The sequence below is a fragment of the Marmota marmota genome, unplaced genomic scaffold (assembly GCF_001458135.2).
Source record: "Marmota marmota marmota unplaced genomic scaffold, marMar, whole genome shotgun sequence".
Taxonomy (NCBI): domain Eukaryota; kingdom Metazoa; phylum Chordata; class Mammalia; order Rodentia; family Sciuridae; genus Marmota; species Marmota marmota.
This window is the reverse complement of record NW_025999896.1, coordinates 1239890-1256656: the sequence shown is the minus strand read 5'-3', so window position 1 is coordinate 1256656 and position 16767 is coordinate 1239890. Positions and strand designations below refer to the sequence as shown.

At 49.3% G+C, this 16767-nt stretch overlaps 1 protein-coding gene across 3 annotated transcripts in view; it reads right to left on the bottom strand.

Annotated features, from left to right (window-relative positions):
* Gucy2d (guanylate cyclase 2D, retinal) overlaps positions 1–13119 on the bottom strand; it is a 14439-nt gene extending 1320 nt beyond the window's left edge. For all 3 annotated transcript variants that reach the window (XM_015504449.2, XM_048798022.1, XM_048798023.1), the window contains exons 1-18: positions 12931–13119; positions 11863–12607; positions 11478–11782; positions 9110–9461; positions 8524–8608; positions 8128–8230; positions 7609–7710; positions 6164–6244; positions 4052–4258; positions 3780–3936; positions 3124–3273; positions 2350–2498; positions 1647–1810; positions 1356–1548; positions 917–1091; positions 569–667; positions 359–453; positions 137–222 (exon numbers count right to left, since the gene is read on the bottom strand). In XM_015504449.2, coding sequence (XP_015359935.2) covers positions 137–222; positions 359–453; positions 569–667; positions 917–1091; positions 1356–1548; positions 1647–1810; positions 2350–2498; positions 3124–3273; positions 3780–3936; positions 4052–4258; positions 6164–6244; positions 7609–7710; positions 8128–8230; positions 8524–8608; positions 9110–9461; positions 11478–11782; positions 11863–12607; positions 12931–13011 — 3329 coding nt within the window. In that variant the 5' untranslated portion in view covers positions 13012–13119. The remainder of the gene's footprint in view (positions 1–136; positions 223–358; positions 454–568; positions 668–916; positions 1092–1355; positions 1549–1646; positions 1811–2349; positions 2499–3123; positions 3274–3779; positions 3937–4051; positions 4259–6163; positions 6245–7608; positions 7711–8127; positions 8231–8523; positions 8609–9109; positions 9462–11477; positions 11783–11862; positions 12608–12930) is intronic.
* Between the last annotated feature and the right edge of the window lie 3648 nt (positions 13120–16767).

The window sequence follows — 16767 nt, the reverse complement described above, 5'->3', positions numbered from 1 at the left end:
GGGGGGGGGGGGCAGGGTCTTGGTCATCGTAGCTTCTCGCTGGGGTCTGACACAGAGCCAGAGGCAGGGAGAACGCGTGAAGGGGCCCTACCCTGCCCGCGCCCGTCTCCCCTGCCCGAGCATGCCAAACCCTCACCCCGGTTGCAGGTCCGGAGGTTTGGGGATAGGCTTGTTAAAGCCGATTTTGCCCACCAGCCAGTACGTGTCCTCAGCGCCCTTGCCCTGGAAAGAAGACACGAGAGGGGGGAAACTTAGGCGGACTGATGTGAGCGACTGAGAATCTCCAGGTCTAAGTGGAGCTTAGAGACCCTGGGTCCCTAAGAGTCCCTCTCCAGAAGGGGGCGGGGCCAGGCCTCACCTTCAGCTCAGTACGGCCTCGCAGCTCCATCTGGAAGCCCTGGTCCAGAGAGCGGAGAATCCGCACCGTGCTCATGTTCACGTGGATGCGGTAAGCTGGGACAGTGGGGACTTCGTGAGCTCGGAATTCACCTCACCTGACCTCTCAAGCTGTTTCCCTCTCTGGCCCCGCCCTCCCTCCCCCAGCTCTTCCCTCCTCTGTCACACTCACGCAGCCCGGTGGACTCCATGCGCGAGGCAGTGTTGACGGTGTCCCCAAAGAGGCAGTACCGCGGCATGGTGAGACCCACCACGCCCGCCACGCACGGGCCTGCGAAGATGCTCAAGTTGGCGGGCAGCAAGGACTTGGACTGAAACTGGCAGCTCCCGGCAGCTAGAAGTGCCCGGCACCTAGGGCCTTGGGGGGACCTTAGCACCCCATACTTTCTACCAGCTCTCCAAATAAACACTCTCAAAGGTATCCTTTTCAAGGCAAGCCCCCACCCCCAGCCCCATCGAAGTCTGCCTCCTGTAGAAGGAATTTGGAACAAATCCCCAGAGAAGACTGGCCAAGAGTTACCTGAATGCAGGCCGATGCGTATGCGTACTGGCACATCGGGCATATGGCGCATGCGAAAAGAGCCCACCGCACTGAGGATGTCCAGCGACATGTTGGAAATCTCTGCCGCATGCCGCTGCCCATTCCTCTGGGGCAGCCCCGAGGCCACCATATAGGCATCCCCAATTGTCTCCACCTGGGAGAAGGAGTTGTACCAGTTCAGTACTGAGTGTCCCACCCCCCATACATAAAGCCAATATCAATATCAAAAGGCTGAAACTGGGGTTAGTGTAGACATCTTGCAAAGCCAGGCTGCAAATTGGAGACTGAGCTGGAGGAAGAGATTGGGGAGGTACAATAGGGCTGGGAAAGAGTACTGGGCTAGTGGCCTAGGGCAGATGGGCTGGGATTGACAGAGTTGAACAGAAGGTCAGGACGTCTTATCCCTGGCACACTCCACCTTATAGACATCGTGGGAACCGATTATGGCATCAAAGAGTGTGTAGAGGTCGTTGAGCAGGTCCACCACCTCAATGGGCTCACTCATGGCTGAGATGGTGGTGAATCCCACAATGTCACTGAAGTACAGTGTCACCTCCTCAAAGTACTCTGGCTCCACAGGTGTCCCCTTCTTCAGGGCCTCAGCCACAGATCTAGGCATGGCAGGCAGTGGGGTCACCTGGAGGCAGTCCCAGTCTGGCTGGGCTCCAGCTGCCCTCTCCACCCCACTCCTCGCCATATTGGCACCCACGGAGGCAGCATCTGCGTGAGCAGCCGGTCTGTCTTCTGCTTTTCCAGCTCCAGCTCCTCCGTGCGTTCCCGGATCAGGTCCTCCAGGTTACTGGAGTACTGCTCCAGCATCCGAAGCATTGAATCGATGATGTTTGTCTTCCGTCCCTTGTTGATGCTCTTGAACTATAACAATAGGAAGCAGGCAAAGCTGCTGAAGATCTGGACCACCATGCCCTTCTCATGGACCTTTTATGGGACGATATTCCCCATCCCCTTAACCACCATTCATCTTCTATTCATGAAGCAGTCCTGGAGTGCTGGGCACTGTGTATTAAGACATTATTAGGAGGCATGTGGGAAATGAGGGTTCCCAAATGTAGTCATTCTCAGGAATTGACAGGCACTGGAGCAGCTCAGCCTTTGGATTCCCAGACTAAGGTTCTTTTTGTCAAGGTAAGCCAAACAAATATTTGGTTTTTAATTAATGTTATTTGAATTGAATTAAATATTTCTCTCACTCAGAGCTCTGTTTCCCACTTCAAAGGCCTTACAGCCCCCATTCTAGCTCACCCCCATGCTCCAGTTCTCAGGCTACCCCTTAGGAGGTCACCTTGAAGGTTAAAGATCCTTCCTGCCCGCCTCCCTGCCTGTGACCTTCCTAGGTTACAAGAATCTGGGGTTCCCAGGGACCCGCCCAGCCCTCACCCAATCCCAGCCCTAACCAGGTCGAAGGTGCGGTCCATGGAGGGCCTCAGTTCTGGCTGTTCTGCCCAGCACTGTGTCATCAGATGGATGCACTCCACAGGTGCCTGGTCCATGGATACCGAGGGCCGACACAGCGGAGGGGGGCTCTGCACCCTCTGCACCACCTCTGGAAGCATGAGGAGACAGTGAGGGGTAAGCATTCCAGGAGAGAGGATACCTCTGACCCTGGCCTGACTGATGAAGCCCAAGATAGGATCCTTTAAACCACAGCTTCAATGGGAGAGGGAGTTTAGTGTGTAAGGGGGTCTCTAGGAGTAACAAGAGGACCCTGAACCCTGGGATCAGTAAGATGTGACACAGACAAAGAAACTAACATTTATTGCATGTAAGAAAAATGAGAAGGTAATGAAGTAGTTTGCTCAGTGTCCCATATATGATGATATGGATTTGAATCAAATGGGACTGTGTTTTTATCCCAGCTCCCTGCAGCCTCCCTGGGACCTTTGAGAAATACAGAGGAGCCTGCTGTGTCACATGGGGGAACAGGTTGGGTCCAGCATCAGGACAGAAGAAACTTCTGAGGTCTGGGCCCTGTAAAGCAACCCACCCACCCACGCTCCATCCTGATGCTTGGCTTTCTACTGCCCTGGCCCTTCAGACTCCAGCTTTAAGGGCGCACCCACATAATTAAGTCTTATCACCAGGCTTTGCTTTAGAGAAAAAAGCAAGGCTGGGTCTGGGATGGCCCTGTTCTAATTGTAAGATGCCTTTCTGGCCCCAATTCGCCTTACCCTCTGCTGTCAACTCCAGCATGGCATAGGGGGGACTGCGGCACACGACCTCCTGCATGATGATACCCAGACTGAAGACGTCACCCGCCATAGTTCCCCGGCGCTCCAGGGCTGGGTCCCGAAGCAGCTCTGGGGCTGTCCATAATTGATCTGGGATGGGGAAGGACACATGGTCACGTGGAGAGCTGTGGGGAGCTGAGGACAGACTCTCATCCCTGCCAAAAAAAAAAAAAAAAAACAACTCCCAAACTCACAATCAAGCCCCGCAGCCCTGCAACCAACCCCAGGAAAGATTACCTGAAACTAAACTGTCTCAGAAGTCCTGCCCTCACAATAAGCCCCGCCCCTCAAACAAGGCGGTGCCCGGGAAAGACTCGATCTCCTGGGCACAGGCTCCCGCCCTCAGACAAAGCCCCTCTTACAGCAGACTCGGATGCACTGTCAAGAGCTCAAGCACAATCCCACCCCCCTGGCCAGCCCCACTCCCCAGACAGATTCCATCTTCCGAATCTTAGAGGTCACCTGACCTTTTCCGTAGCAGTCGCGTCCAATGGATAAGGAATGGGGAGAGTGCGAGGAAGGGAGCAGGGGACCTTGAAATTATGTGACTCCTGGGGCGTTAGTCCCGTGCGCGGTAGAACGCGGGGGACTCCTACCCTCGGCCGTGGGAGGCTGCGGTAACACCCTCTGAGCCTCCAGCAGTTTCCCGTGGCCGTGGTCGGTGATCTTGAGCACAAACCTCCCGTCTACCACGCAGTTCCGCGACTTAAGCCGCCCGTGAGCCACGCCGCGGTGGTGCAGGTACCTCATTCCCTTGGAGGAGGCGGGGTAAGAGGCAGCCTCAGCCAGAGCGGTTTCTCTGCTCCCATTCTCCTTGCCCCCAGGACACGCCCTACTACGACCTCCCCCCTACCAACCTCCCCCTCACTTTGATGAGGTCCAGCAGGAGGGAGGACTTGAACATCCAGTCCAGCTTTATTTCTCTCTGGGCGAGGAGGTCGTGGAGGGAGCCCCGGGTACAGTGCTCTGAGACCACGGCCAGGACGCCCTCCCCTGGGGCTGCAGGGCAGTCTGCGGCTCCCGCCAGGAAGAGCCCTAGGTACAGGGCCACGTTCTCATGCCGGAGCTCTCTGAGCTGAGAGGAGAAAGGTTGACAGGCATTTTCTGCCCTGGTAGCAATGTGGGTAGTGGGCCTTTATTCAATGTCTGTTTTTAAGTATCTAAACTAGGAAGATGGGATAAGAGTGATGAATGAAATAATCTAAGACATATATAATATGTGTGTGTGCGTGTGTGTTTTGATGTTTTGATGTGTGTTTTGGGGTTCTTCTGTTGATTTTATGAAAACCAAAATCGTCAAAAGCCACAGTGCTCAGATACTGAATATGGCTGAACTTAAAGTTATGAGTGAAAAGACAACCATGCATTGGTGATAAGGACCCAGAAAGGTTCTGATTTATTAAACATCAATCTTTGAACTGCCCCAGAGTTGTTCCTTCTCCTCTTCCTTCTTCTTCCTTCTTTTTTCCCTTTTTCCTCCCCTCTCCTCCTCCTTCTCTTCCTCAACCTTCCTCTTCTCCTTCTCCTCCCCTGACTGTACCCTCCCTCCCCTTCCCTCCCTTCCCCTGCTTCTCCTTCTCCACCCTTCACTGTCCTTCTTTCTTCTTTTTCTTTCTCCTCTTTTTCTTTTCCTCTTCTTCCTCTCTACCATTTCCTCCTCCTCCTTTCTTTCAGTTTGGGGACTGAACCCAAAGCCTAGCACATTGGACTACATCCCCTGCCCTTATTTTTATCTCACAACAAGGTCTCCCTACATTGTCCAAGACTGAAGTATAACTTGAGATTCTTCTGCTTTGGCTTCCTGCATAACTGGGATTATAGGCCTGCACCACCACTGCATCCAATTGAATGGCTTCAGTCTTTTTTTTTTTTAAGTCAAGATCTCACTAAGTTGCTGAGGCTGGCCTCAGACTTGTAATCCTCCTGCCTCAGCCTACTAAATTACTGAGATTACAGGTGTGCACCACACACATCTGGCTGAACTGCCTCCATCTTAAGGGAAAACACTACATGAGGGAGAAGCCCTGCCATCACCACCATCTCCTTCTGAATGTAACAATCTCTGTGGAGAGGCACTAGGGCTTTCTGAACACATCAGAAATAGCTTGTGCCTTTAGCCTGACCTGGGGCTACTCTATTTGGTGTTGCATCAGTGTTTCAGATGCTTCTGAGATGCCACACTCCCCAAGTTAGGTAGGACAGGACTATGCAGCCAAGTAATGGTCCCAGAGGAAGCATCAAAAGGTTATACCTACTTGGCAGGACAGAGAGCACTCAGACACTGGAAAAGTGGGAGCTAAAGGCTGAAGAGTGCCCTTTCTAGATTTTCTTGGATTTCATTTTAAACACCTGGTGTTAAATGGTGACTTAGTGTACTGACCAACAGTCTGTCCATTTAAATCATTCCACAGCTGTGACCATGAACACCTGGGAGGCCTCAGGAAAGTAAGCCAGACAAAGATTTCATGGCATTGGGGGGAAGAGGAACATTAAGGTTGAAAAGATTAGAATCAGCCAGTCTATTATCTCCTTGCCAACTTTCCACTCTATTAGGCACATATCAATACAACTAGGGCCATTTGGCATATGTGGCCTGACAGAAGTGAAAATTCATTTTCTATCATTCTTTCAGCAAGTATTCACTGGGTCTCAGTAATATTCCAGATCCTGTGTTGGATGCTGGGTATACAATGGAGGGGCACAGGGAAACTCTCACTAAGTTGCAGTCTGTGAAGGAGGCAGCAATAAGTCAGCCTATAGGTGAACATATAACTTATGTATAAATTAATGTGTAATTTATCACATCTAAGTTGTGATAAGATTATCAAAGAACTAGTGCCATGAGACAGAATAGTGAGAAATCTGCTCTAGAGTGGAAGGAACACTTAACTGAAACCTACTACTGTATGCTGCTGTAAAGAGAAGGCAAGAAAGGAGGGACTGATGACCACCCTGCACCAATCATAGGATCACCTCTTACCTTGGAGAAGGCTGTCTTAGTTGCTGGGCGGATGGCTACATGATGATCCCCTGGGAATTTCTTTAGCCAAACCCAATCTCCCTGCAGAAGAAAGGATGAGGTTAGGGAACTTAGTTTCCTAAAGCCTCATGATACATTTCCATTGCCCACTGTCCCAGAACACATCTGCTATGGGACAGCATCAGAAGCAGGAGTTTGATATCTGCCTATCTGCTTCTCAGCCAGCTAGATGAAAACCCACCCCTAGGTGAGAGAGAGGCAAAAGACCTATACAGTTGTCTTCCCCACCCCCAGATGCACCCATTAAGTGAACTGTTACAACCACAATGTCACTGACATCACCATCCCTTGCCATGACAGAGCACCATGCTTTGAGTCAGGCATCTGGGTAGATGAGGCTTTAATGTAAACTAGATGGGAGGGGTAGGGAGCCTCCTTGTCCTCAACTATTGGCAGGCCTGGTTCCTAGCATGTAATTCCTGTGGCTGCTCAGAGGGTCCAAGCTTGATTCAATGATCTGCTGCTATCATCTCAAATGAGTGAAGGGTCTCTCATACTTATTTTATCCTGCATTGTGCAAATTATATAAGTTTCCCTGACCTTTGGAAAGGAATTTGAACTAGAAGGGAGTTGTGAGAGTTTGGCATTGATCCTTACAGAGCACTTGGAAATAAATGTGAAGACATTTTTAATTGTCACAAAACTGCATTTAGTGGATAGGGCCAGAGACAAGAGAAACTAAATATTCTTCAAGGGACAAGGTCATCCTATGCAACAAAGAACAACCTGTCCAAAATGGCAGTAGTGCCTTCTCTGAGAAATGATCATGATGGTCTCTAGGTGACATAGTAGGAACTTCTGCATTCTCTCCATGACCTGGAGCTTGGGTGCTCTAAATTTCTACTCTCTTTCTGATTAGTTGAGCTCTTTCTAGGCTCCCTCTGAATCTTTTCTCAGTATCTCCCATCCAGCCCATCATATTCAGATTTCCTGGCCCCACAGTGTCCTAATATCCTTTTGTGACATTCTTACTCTACTCTAGGGCTTGCTGTTTCTGAGTCTGATCTGAATTGGATGGGAATTATGAGGGGGCAGGGCCAGGGGCTCCCGGGCCTCAGTGGCCACACCAGCCTGCATGCTAGTCTCAGCACACTGCTCAGCAGCTCCAGCCTGTGGTCACTGTGTCTGGCCTTTGAGGAGTCCTCACTTCGATCATGGCTAAGGGAAAGTCCTGTAGCAGAGAAGATTCCCAGATGCAGAATCAGGTCAGGATTGAGGAATCCATGACCTCTCCCCAGGTCCCACTTGGCCTCCCGCTGCCTGGAGTCTGCAGGATTTGACATGACTGCATGCCTCCCTTGAGAATATGCCTACTCTCTTCCCAGGCCTGAGCACCTTTTCTCACTTCCCCTTCTGGAGTACAGCTCATTCTGGCTCAGGCTCACCTCATAGAGGCCAATGTTTGTGCTGTCTGAGGGCTGGCTGCGGATGCTTCGAATGTCTGCCGTGCTGAAGGCAGCCAGACTGGATCGACTCCCCTGGATCATCTGGGAGGCAGAGGTGCAAAGAAAAAGTCAATATACTCTGACCCCAGAGTATATTTTAAACCCTTGGATTGAGGTTAGGCTGAGTTTTGTGAATTAAACAGGGGAAGGGAAGAACTTTCAATGAGGAAAGATGATAATGATAGTACTTCCGAAGTGCACAACACTTTACAAAACAAATATATTCATTTTCTTGTTGCACCTTCACACCACCCCAGGAAAATAGTGAGGACAGAGGCTGTCACTCCTATGGCACAGATGAGGTTGCTGATCTCCAGAGCTCAGACCTCAGACACAGCTGGGGCAAAAATCAGGCTTTCTTCCTGGGGTCTGGGAGTGGCTGTGATGAGGGCTGGCTCAGGGAAGGGACCAAATGTATAGGGAGAAGACAGCTGGTTCCTGGCTCCCTGCTTTCCTGACCTTTCGAGAGCTACCCCCATGTGGATGGAGGAAGGTGATGTCCTCCAGAGACAGGATGATCTTGTTGGGGCCAGAAACCATTTGGATATGAAGGAGCCGGTGCCTGGTAATGGAAAGAGGTCATACTGGCAAAGAGGGCCAGTTTCATCTGAATAGGCCAGTAGGAATTGGGATGAAGGGATGATGTGAGTTCAGGGGAGGTATACTGGAGGGCGGCCATCCCCAAACCAGACATTTCCTTGGGACTCTGCCAGCCCTTCAAGATCCCTATCCTCCCGCCCCAGGAAAAATCCTCCCCTCTTCTACTCTTGAGTAGCTGCTGTCTTTGCTGCAAAATTTCATCCCTGGCAGTGGAGAGCCATGATCACATCGTACTTACCTCACTCCCCTACTCACCTCACACAGTGGGCCAGGAAGATCCCTGCAAGCCCCATTCCTACCACCAGCAGGAAGCCTAGAAAGACCAGGGCTGGCTCCACTCCTAAAGGGACAATGAAAGGATGGACACTCAGGACCTTGGTAAGAAGAGGTTCCCTTTCAAATCCTGGAGTTCCAGGAAATGGGGATAGTAGCTGGAACAGCCTCTAAGGAAAGTCACAGATTCCTCCAAGTCTGGAAATGCTAGAAAATCTCTCAGAGGGCTTTCAGACTAAATAAATCAGGGCTTGAGCAAAGGGATCCTGAGCAACCGGGCTTGGAGGAGGGCCTGGAAGGGTCAGGAAGGGCCTGAAAGAACTGAAGGGCAGGGTTGGGGCTCAGTGATACAGTGATTGCCCAGCATGTGTGAGGCACTGGGTTCGATCCTCAGCACTACATAAAAATAAATACAATAAATAAAAGCATCATGTCCATTTTCAACAACAACAACAACAACAAAAATTAAAAAAAAAAAATCCTGCAGGGTAGGAGTTCACTCTCTTTCACAATTTTGTGGATAGGCTATACTGACTGTCCCAGTGGGGGCTGGGATGCTCGCCCTCACCTCCATTGCAGACGACGTTTGGCTCAAACCAGCACGAGGGATCTGGCCCTGGAGCGGGGCCGCCACGAGGGAAGTGCACTGGGATCCCTGCAGAGCGCAGGGAGCCGCGGACAGGGTCCAGCACATAGGTGGTGAACAGTCGGTTTCCAGAGGCGTCCGTGTCCAGAAGTACGTAGGAGGGCTCCTCGGTTTCTCCTAGAGTCCCACAGAACCCTGGGACTGCCGCATTCCCGACGTGCCTGGCTACGGCTGCTCCAGACACCCAGCCCCCACCGGCGGCTGCCCGCGCTCCCGCCATGCCCCTTGCCAACAAGAAGACCGCGTCGTAGATGGTGCCAAACAAGGGGGAGACCTGGAGAAGGAAAGCAGGGACTCAGGTCTGGAAGCCACAGCCCACAGATAGATGGGAATTCACCAGCCCCGCCTATTCTCTCATTGGGCCCTTGGAGCCCTGCGCCTACTGACCAGTTCCCATCTCCTAATTAGTGGTTCCCCTGAGGCTCTCTCTTCCTCTCTCCCCATTGGCTATCCCACTTGGTCTTCCCTACCGACTGTTCCTCTTTTCAGGGCTTGGGTTCTTCTCTCATTTTTGGTTGTTTGTAACTCTCCATCCTCTCTAGTTCTGTCCTTTCCTTTCAGTTGGTTGCCCTGCATATAGTTTTAATCTCACCACCTACCATTCACACAAAAGCCTTCTTTCCCATCCTTTGTTTGGCTTCTATTTCCTATTTTCCCCCTTGCTTCCCCTTAAGGTTACCTCCTGATCTCATCAGGCCCCTCTCCTATTGGCAGTTACCATCTCTCAGAGTGCCAGACACTGTGTAAAGCCCTAGAGATACACTGGTATATGAGACCATCCCTGCCCAGAGGGAAATTTCATCTAGTTAGGAAAAGAGACATGGTTGTGAAAGCAATGCAGTGAGTAGAGGCAGGAGAAACCGAGAAAGCTTCCTGGATAAGAATGAGGGTCTCCAACTCATGTGGTGAGGTAGAGCAGAAGGCGTAGTGGTCATCCCTCAGGGGATGAATCATAATCATCCAGGGGAGGGATGGGTAAAAGAGAGGAAATCACAGCAGCTCAGAAGAAAAAAAGAATCCAAAGTAATTCAGCAGGGTTGAAGTTCACAGAAGACAGAAGAGAAGGGAAAACACAAGTTCTGATAAACCTTGTGAAGCAACCTGCATCTATATAGGAAAAGTGTCCCCAACCCAGGCTGGAGGAAGGTTACCCAGAAGCCACTGTGACATGCTAGAATTTTCCAGATTTCTAAAGCTTGATCTGGTTGTTGGGTGAAAAGAAAAGGCCTGAGCTAGGTGAGAGTTGAAGCAGAGACCATTTAGAAAGATTATGTTGTAAGATTTGGGCCAGAGGTGCTATGGCTTGAACCAGAGCAATGATAAAGAGGATGGAGAAAGTGAATGGATTTAAATGACCTTTAGGATATAATAGAACTAACTTCATGTCTAGATGTGGGGTGACAAAGTGAGAGGAATCAGGGAGACTTCCTTGCATCTGGCTTGAGCAGCTGGTGGAAGGTTATGCTACTCACTGAGAACTGAAGAGTTTCCCTTCACTTTCTTTGCCCCTCTTTGTTGACTGATCCTCCCTCCATCCCATCCCACTCTTATTCTCTCATCAATTATTCTCATCCTCTCTATCCATTGGCTACTCCAAATCCTCTTGGGAAAGACTGGGGACATTTGTGGGGACTATTTCAATTCCCCTTGACCCACAATCCTCTCTGATGTAGTCCCTTTCAAGTAGGGTCTTGGTGGTGGTTGATTTCCTGCAATTGATATCTAAATTCCCTTTTATCTCAATAGTTTCTAAACCTCCCTTTGTAATTGGGGTGGATCTAGATGGTCTGAACTGGAATTCTGGGAACTCAGAATCCTGAATATGATAAACTTTGGATCTGAATATGGGAGCCCTTGGCTCCACCTGGGGATCTTTCTGCTCTTGCAAGATGCCAAGGCCCTCAAAAAGTTAAGACTATCAGATGAGGTCCTAGAGGAAATACCTCCCATGTGGGCATGAAAAGTTGAACACCAACCGTTTATTGTGTTTTGTATATTAAGGTAGTGGTGGAAATGGGTTTACTTTGAAGCACACTGGAAATGATTTTGTGCTTTAGAGTTTACTCCTTGGAGCTGGGCTTGAGAGGTCTCATTGCCTATACTCTGGAAAATAATTCCCCATATAACAAGATCCCAAACAAGACCAAAGGATCTATCTACATTACCTAGGAAATTCCAGAATACCTAAAGCACCTGTTCTCTCCCCATTGGCTCCATCCTCCTTTCCTCACTTTGACTCTTTTCCTGCCCCCTTCCCTCACTCTCCTCCCTTCTTCCTTGGCCCATCTACCTGCTGCAGATTGAGGTCAGAGGGCAACTCCCGGTGCTCTTGGGCTCTCCGCAGGCTGTCCAGCACACTGCCTTCCGGAGGACAGTGGCGGGTGAGGGTGAGCACAGCATCGTGGGCCCTGCGAAGCTGGGAGCTGTTGGCCAGTGGGGCCAAGGCTTCCGGGCCCGGTGACAAGGCATAGTGGAGTGTGTCGAAGGGCAGGAAGACCAGGGAGCCATCAGCCAGGCCCAGCTCCTCTGCAGCTTCCAGTAGATAGCGCTGCTCCTCTCCACCCAGTAGCACCGAGTGCATCACCATGATCACCACTGCGGACAGGTTTGACTCCCTGAGGTGCCCAGCTGCAGGCAGGACCCGCCATCTCCCCGTACCCCGCTGGAGAACCTACCTCTGACCCTGGGCCCGTCCCGGACCCTCTTCAGGGCCTCCCGGGCTCCAGACAGGTCGGAGGGCTCAATGGAGGTCACCAGCGTGACCGGCAGGCCCCGGGCCCTGAGTGCACTGGACAGAGAGCGTCCAGCCTCCACCCATAGGTCCTGAGGGGCTGTCACCAGGGCCACGCACGCCCAGCGGAAAGCTCGAAGGAGAACGTAGAGAGCATCCGCCGCGGGAGTCATGGCAGGGGCAGTGGTGCCCGCTGCCTGCGACCCAGGGCAACCCCAGGGCACCAGCGCTACCCCAGCCTCTTGCGCTAGTAGTTCCGCGGGCCGGCAGGCTGCAGGGTTCACCGGTCCCACCAGGCCGGAGACGCGGCTTAGCGCTGAGGACACAGCCCCCAGCGAGCCTGGCGTCCGGCATGGCTCGGGCAGCAGCGCGACCTCTAAACGAGGGCCGCCTTCCCGAGCAAGGTCATGGTTCAGGCGGGCGGCTGCCAGAGCCGCGGCCAGGTCCGGGCGGGCACTGGCAAAGATGGGGTCGCAATCCCAGGGGCCCAGGACCCCCACTTTGAACACCGCGGAGAGGGCAGAGGGCGGCGGGAAGAGGAGCAGGAGCAGGAACCGGAGCAGCAGAGGTCCGGGCCAGGGCAGGACCCGCGGGAGGCTTGGAGGGGACCCATCGCACGGCGCAAGGGCGCAGAACCCGACGTCAGGAAGCCCCCTGGTTAGGAGGGTGCACGCAGTCATTGCCAGCTTCTGTGAGCACAGACCGAGCAGGATGAGCAATTGAGACCCCCCCGAAACTCTCCTAGGGCTTTCCCTGCAAACCTGTTTCTGAAAGCCCGCTTTGAGAAGTTCAGAATATCAGGTGAGGTGTCTCTGCTTCCAGAGCCCCTTCTGCAGACAGACGACTTAGATGCGGGCCAAGAGCAAGTCCTGGAAGCCCTCTCCGGCCTTCCCGTCTTTCCATTCCCAACTTGTTTGCCCCTCCCGCCTCATCAGGGCTGTCGGGGGTCGATGGGGACACGCCCACGCCCTCAGTCCTGAGGAGTAGGTGTCTAGGGGCATTTGCCACTCACCGGAAAGTCCGGGGCTCGGGCCCAGGGCCCGGGTGAGGGGTCACAGGGTCGATCCCCCTTCTCTCTCCCCTGCCATCCCATCCCAGGGTGGGGGTGTGGGAACAGCCGGCCAGAGCCCCTAATCTCCCCAAGCTGATTAGGGGCCTTTAATCAGTCAAGGAGGCGCTGACTAGTGGAGGATGGGAGCACCTACTGCACCCCTTTGGTATGGGATCTGTCTGGCTTCCAGGCAACCTGAAGTTGATTAGTGTTAGTCATATTGGCAGGGGTCGGGGTTGGGGGTAGAATTAGATCCCTATCTCACACCACACACAAAATCAGTTCCATGTGAAACCAAAAGTTCTTAAGTGATTCATTTTTTCGATCATCTTGGCAAAGATTGGGTCTGGTAAGAATCATCCGTGGGTGCTAAAACTAGGTGAAAATGTTGAGGAAGGGCAGAATATTTGTCTGGTTGTTTCCCTACAGATTGGCTTATGAGTTGGACAAGAGCAATCATTGTATAATTACAGCTCTTTTGTGTGTGTCCCTCTCTCAGAGTGTAACGTCTATAGGCAGTTGATGTCCATATGTACCTTATTGATTCATTCTTATCACCTGGACAAAGTGTTGGCCCATTTCTCCGTTGTCCCCATTCTCCACTGCCTGTCCACACCCTTCCAACTCATAAGCAATCTGTAGGGAAACACTTTAAACTTATACTTATAAAAATACTGTAGTAAGAGAAAAAGACAACTGATATAATTGGAATATGGATTGGAAATTTCCTAAAACTTATCAATGTAAATTTATGAAGTTAATAACTACAGTAGTTATGTTAGAGAATATCCCTGTTCTTGGACAATACACACTGAAGAATTTAGGGATAAACCATCATAATGTATGTAACTTACCCTCAAATAGTTCAGAGGAATATTACATATGATATATAATATGTTGTATAGGCTATATATTTATAAACAAATACAGTAAAATGTTAATAAATGAATCTCTAAGTTGCTTAAGGCCTCTCTAAATTGCTGAAACTGGCCTTGAACTTGCAATCCTCCTGCCTCAGCCTCTGGAGTTGCTGAGATTATTGGTATGTGCCACCACATCCAGTAACACTTTGTAAATTTGCAGTTCTTTTGCAATAAAAAGTTGATAAAAAATTTTTAGCTGGGCGCTGTGGCACATGCCTGTAATCCCTGTGGCTTGGGAGGCTGAGGCAGGAGGATTGTGAATTCAAAGCCACCCTCAGCAAAAGAAAGGTACTAAGCAACTCAGTGAGACCCTGTCTCTAAATAAAATAAAAAATAGGGCTGGGGATGTGGTTCAGTTGTTGAGTGCCCCTGAGTTCAATCCCTGGTGTACAAACACGCACACACACACACACACACACACATAAAGAAAATTTTAAAAGAAGATGTTTCTATCAACTCAGGTTAGGAAAGGAGTTCTTAAGACACATAAAGTACATGCCATAAAAGGAAAGATTAATACATTTTAAAACATTAAAATTTAAAATGTCCCAAGCCAGGTGCAGTGGTGCCTGCCTGTAATCCCAGGTACTTGGGAAGCTGAGGCAGGAAGAATACAAATTCAAGGGCCAGCCTGGGCTTGATTTGCCAGACCTTGTCTCAAAATAAAAACAAAAAGACCTGGGGATGTAGTTTAGAAGCAGAGCTCTTTCCTAGGATGCCCTTAGGCTGTGAATTAAATCCTGAGTACTGCAAAAATATTTAAAAAAAAAAAAAATTTTTTTTTAGGGCCGGGGTGATGGCTCAGCAGTAGAGCACTCACCTAGCATGTGCAAGGCACTGGTTTCGATCCTCAGCACCACATAAAAATAAATAAATAAATAAATAAAATAAAGGTATTGTGTCCATCTATAAGCTAGACCAGAAAAAAAATTTGCAAAACTCTAACCATGGATTGGTATAAGCACTCTCTGCTTATCTGAACCTATAACTATCTATATCTACCTGCATTTACACCTCTATAAAAGATAAACAGCTCCGTATAAAAATGGGCAAGGATACGAGTAGCAGATCAAAGAAAAATCCAAAGGAAAATGCTAGGCCTCGCTATTAAGCAAGGAGATGCAAAATAAAACAACAAAACAACGAAATAACATTCACACCCATCAAATTGGCAAGAACAAGGCAGTGTGATAATATCAAACTGTGGAAACACAAACTCTTAGATATTAGTGGTGATAATGTAAATTGGTGGGCAGTTTGGCAATACTTAGCAGAGGAGAAGCAACCCCATTTGTAGGAATCCACCCAGGAGAAACTAACATTTGCATATGAGAAGAATTGTTCAAGGAATCATTAATTTATTCATTTAAAAAATGTATTGAGAGCTGAGATTGTAGCTCAGTTGTAGAGCGTTTGCCTAGCACACATAGTACTGGGTTCAATCCTCAGCACCACTCAAAAATAAATAAATCAAATAAAGGTATTAAAAATGTATTAAATTTCTCATTTGTGACAGGTGATGTTCTAGGCTATAGGCATACAGCCATGAAATAAAGAGTTAAAAATCTCTGTTCTAATGAGGATCAAAGATAATTAGCAAGATCTGGGCTGGGGTTGTGACTCAGTGGCAGAGCCCTTTTCTCTCACATGTGAGTCACTGGGTTTGATCCTCAGCACCACATAAAAATAAATAAACAAAATAAAGAGATTGTGTCCATGTATAACTAAAAAATTTAAAAAAGACATTTAAAGATAATTGTTAGAGTCTGTAAACAAGTCAAAATAACACCTGGCATTTTGCCAGGGGAATGTTAAAGTTCGTAAACAAGTCTGGATGGTGCCTGGCAAAATGCCAGAGGGAGTGGTTTGAGAAGTAACAAAAGCAAGCCATTAAGTGTAGAGATTCCTGATTGGTTGACTGATGTATCTAGTTTATGCTAATTGGATAAGCTGTGTGGAATGTATAAATACTGCTCCTGTCCTGCAATAAACGGCTTCCACTCCTGCTGTATCAACGTACACAAGTTATTCGTCACCCCTCCGATTATTCTGCTGCAGCCGGACTGCGGCAGATGGTGGCCCGTTACGGGGAGCCCCGGGACACTCGGGGGTAAGTGACGAAAAAAAGCTGCCCGTCCATAGATAGGACGGGAGCAAATCTGCTCGTCCCTACACAGATAGGGCAAGAGGAAAAATGGCCATTTCGAGAAAATGGAGAAGATTGATACAGTATGTTTGTGTCTTGTTTTGTCTNNNNACTCGGTATCTTTGCTAACAGTGTCATTGCTGGTATAATTTTTCCAAGGGCTTCTTGCATGGAGCCATCAATTGGCTTGGTATTGTGGCATTTTGTATCCTCCCTTTCTGTTTGTAGCAGGTTATTTATGGTGTTTCTGTAAAAACCACTATGGTCATTATTTAAATTAAACAAAAGGGGGAAATGTTAGAGTCTGTAAACAAGTCAAAATAACACCTGGCATTTTGCCAGGGGAATGTTAAAGTTCGTAAACAAGTCTGGATGGTGCCTGGCAAAATGCCAGAGGGAGTGGTTTGAGAAGTAACAAAAGCAAGCCATTAAGTGTAGAGATTCCTGATTGGTTGACTGATGTATCTAGTTTATGCTAATTGGATAAGCTGTGTGGAATGTATAAATACTGCTCCTGTCCTGCAATAAACGGCTTCCACTCCTGCTGTATCAACGTACACAAGTTATTCGTCACCCCCCCAGTTATTTTGCTGCAGCCATACTCCGGCAGATAATAATCAAGATCAAAAGATAAAATATATAGTGTGTATGATAAAGCATGAAAATATGTTAAGTTTTGATAGACAAATAAATATTTGCTATAATTGAGGATTTTCTGTATATTAAATA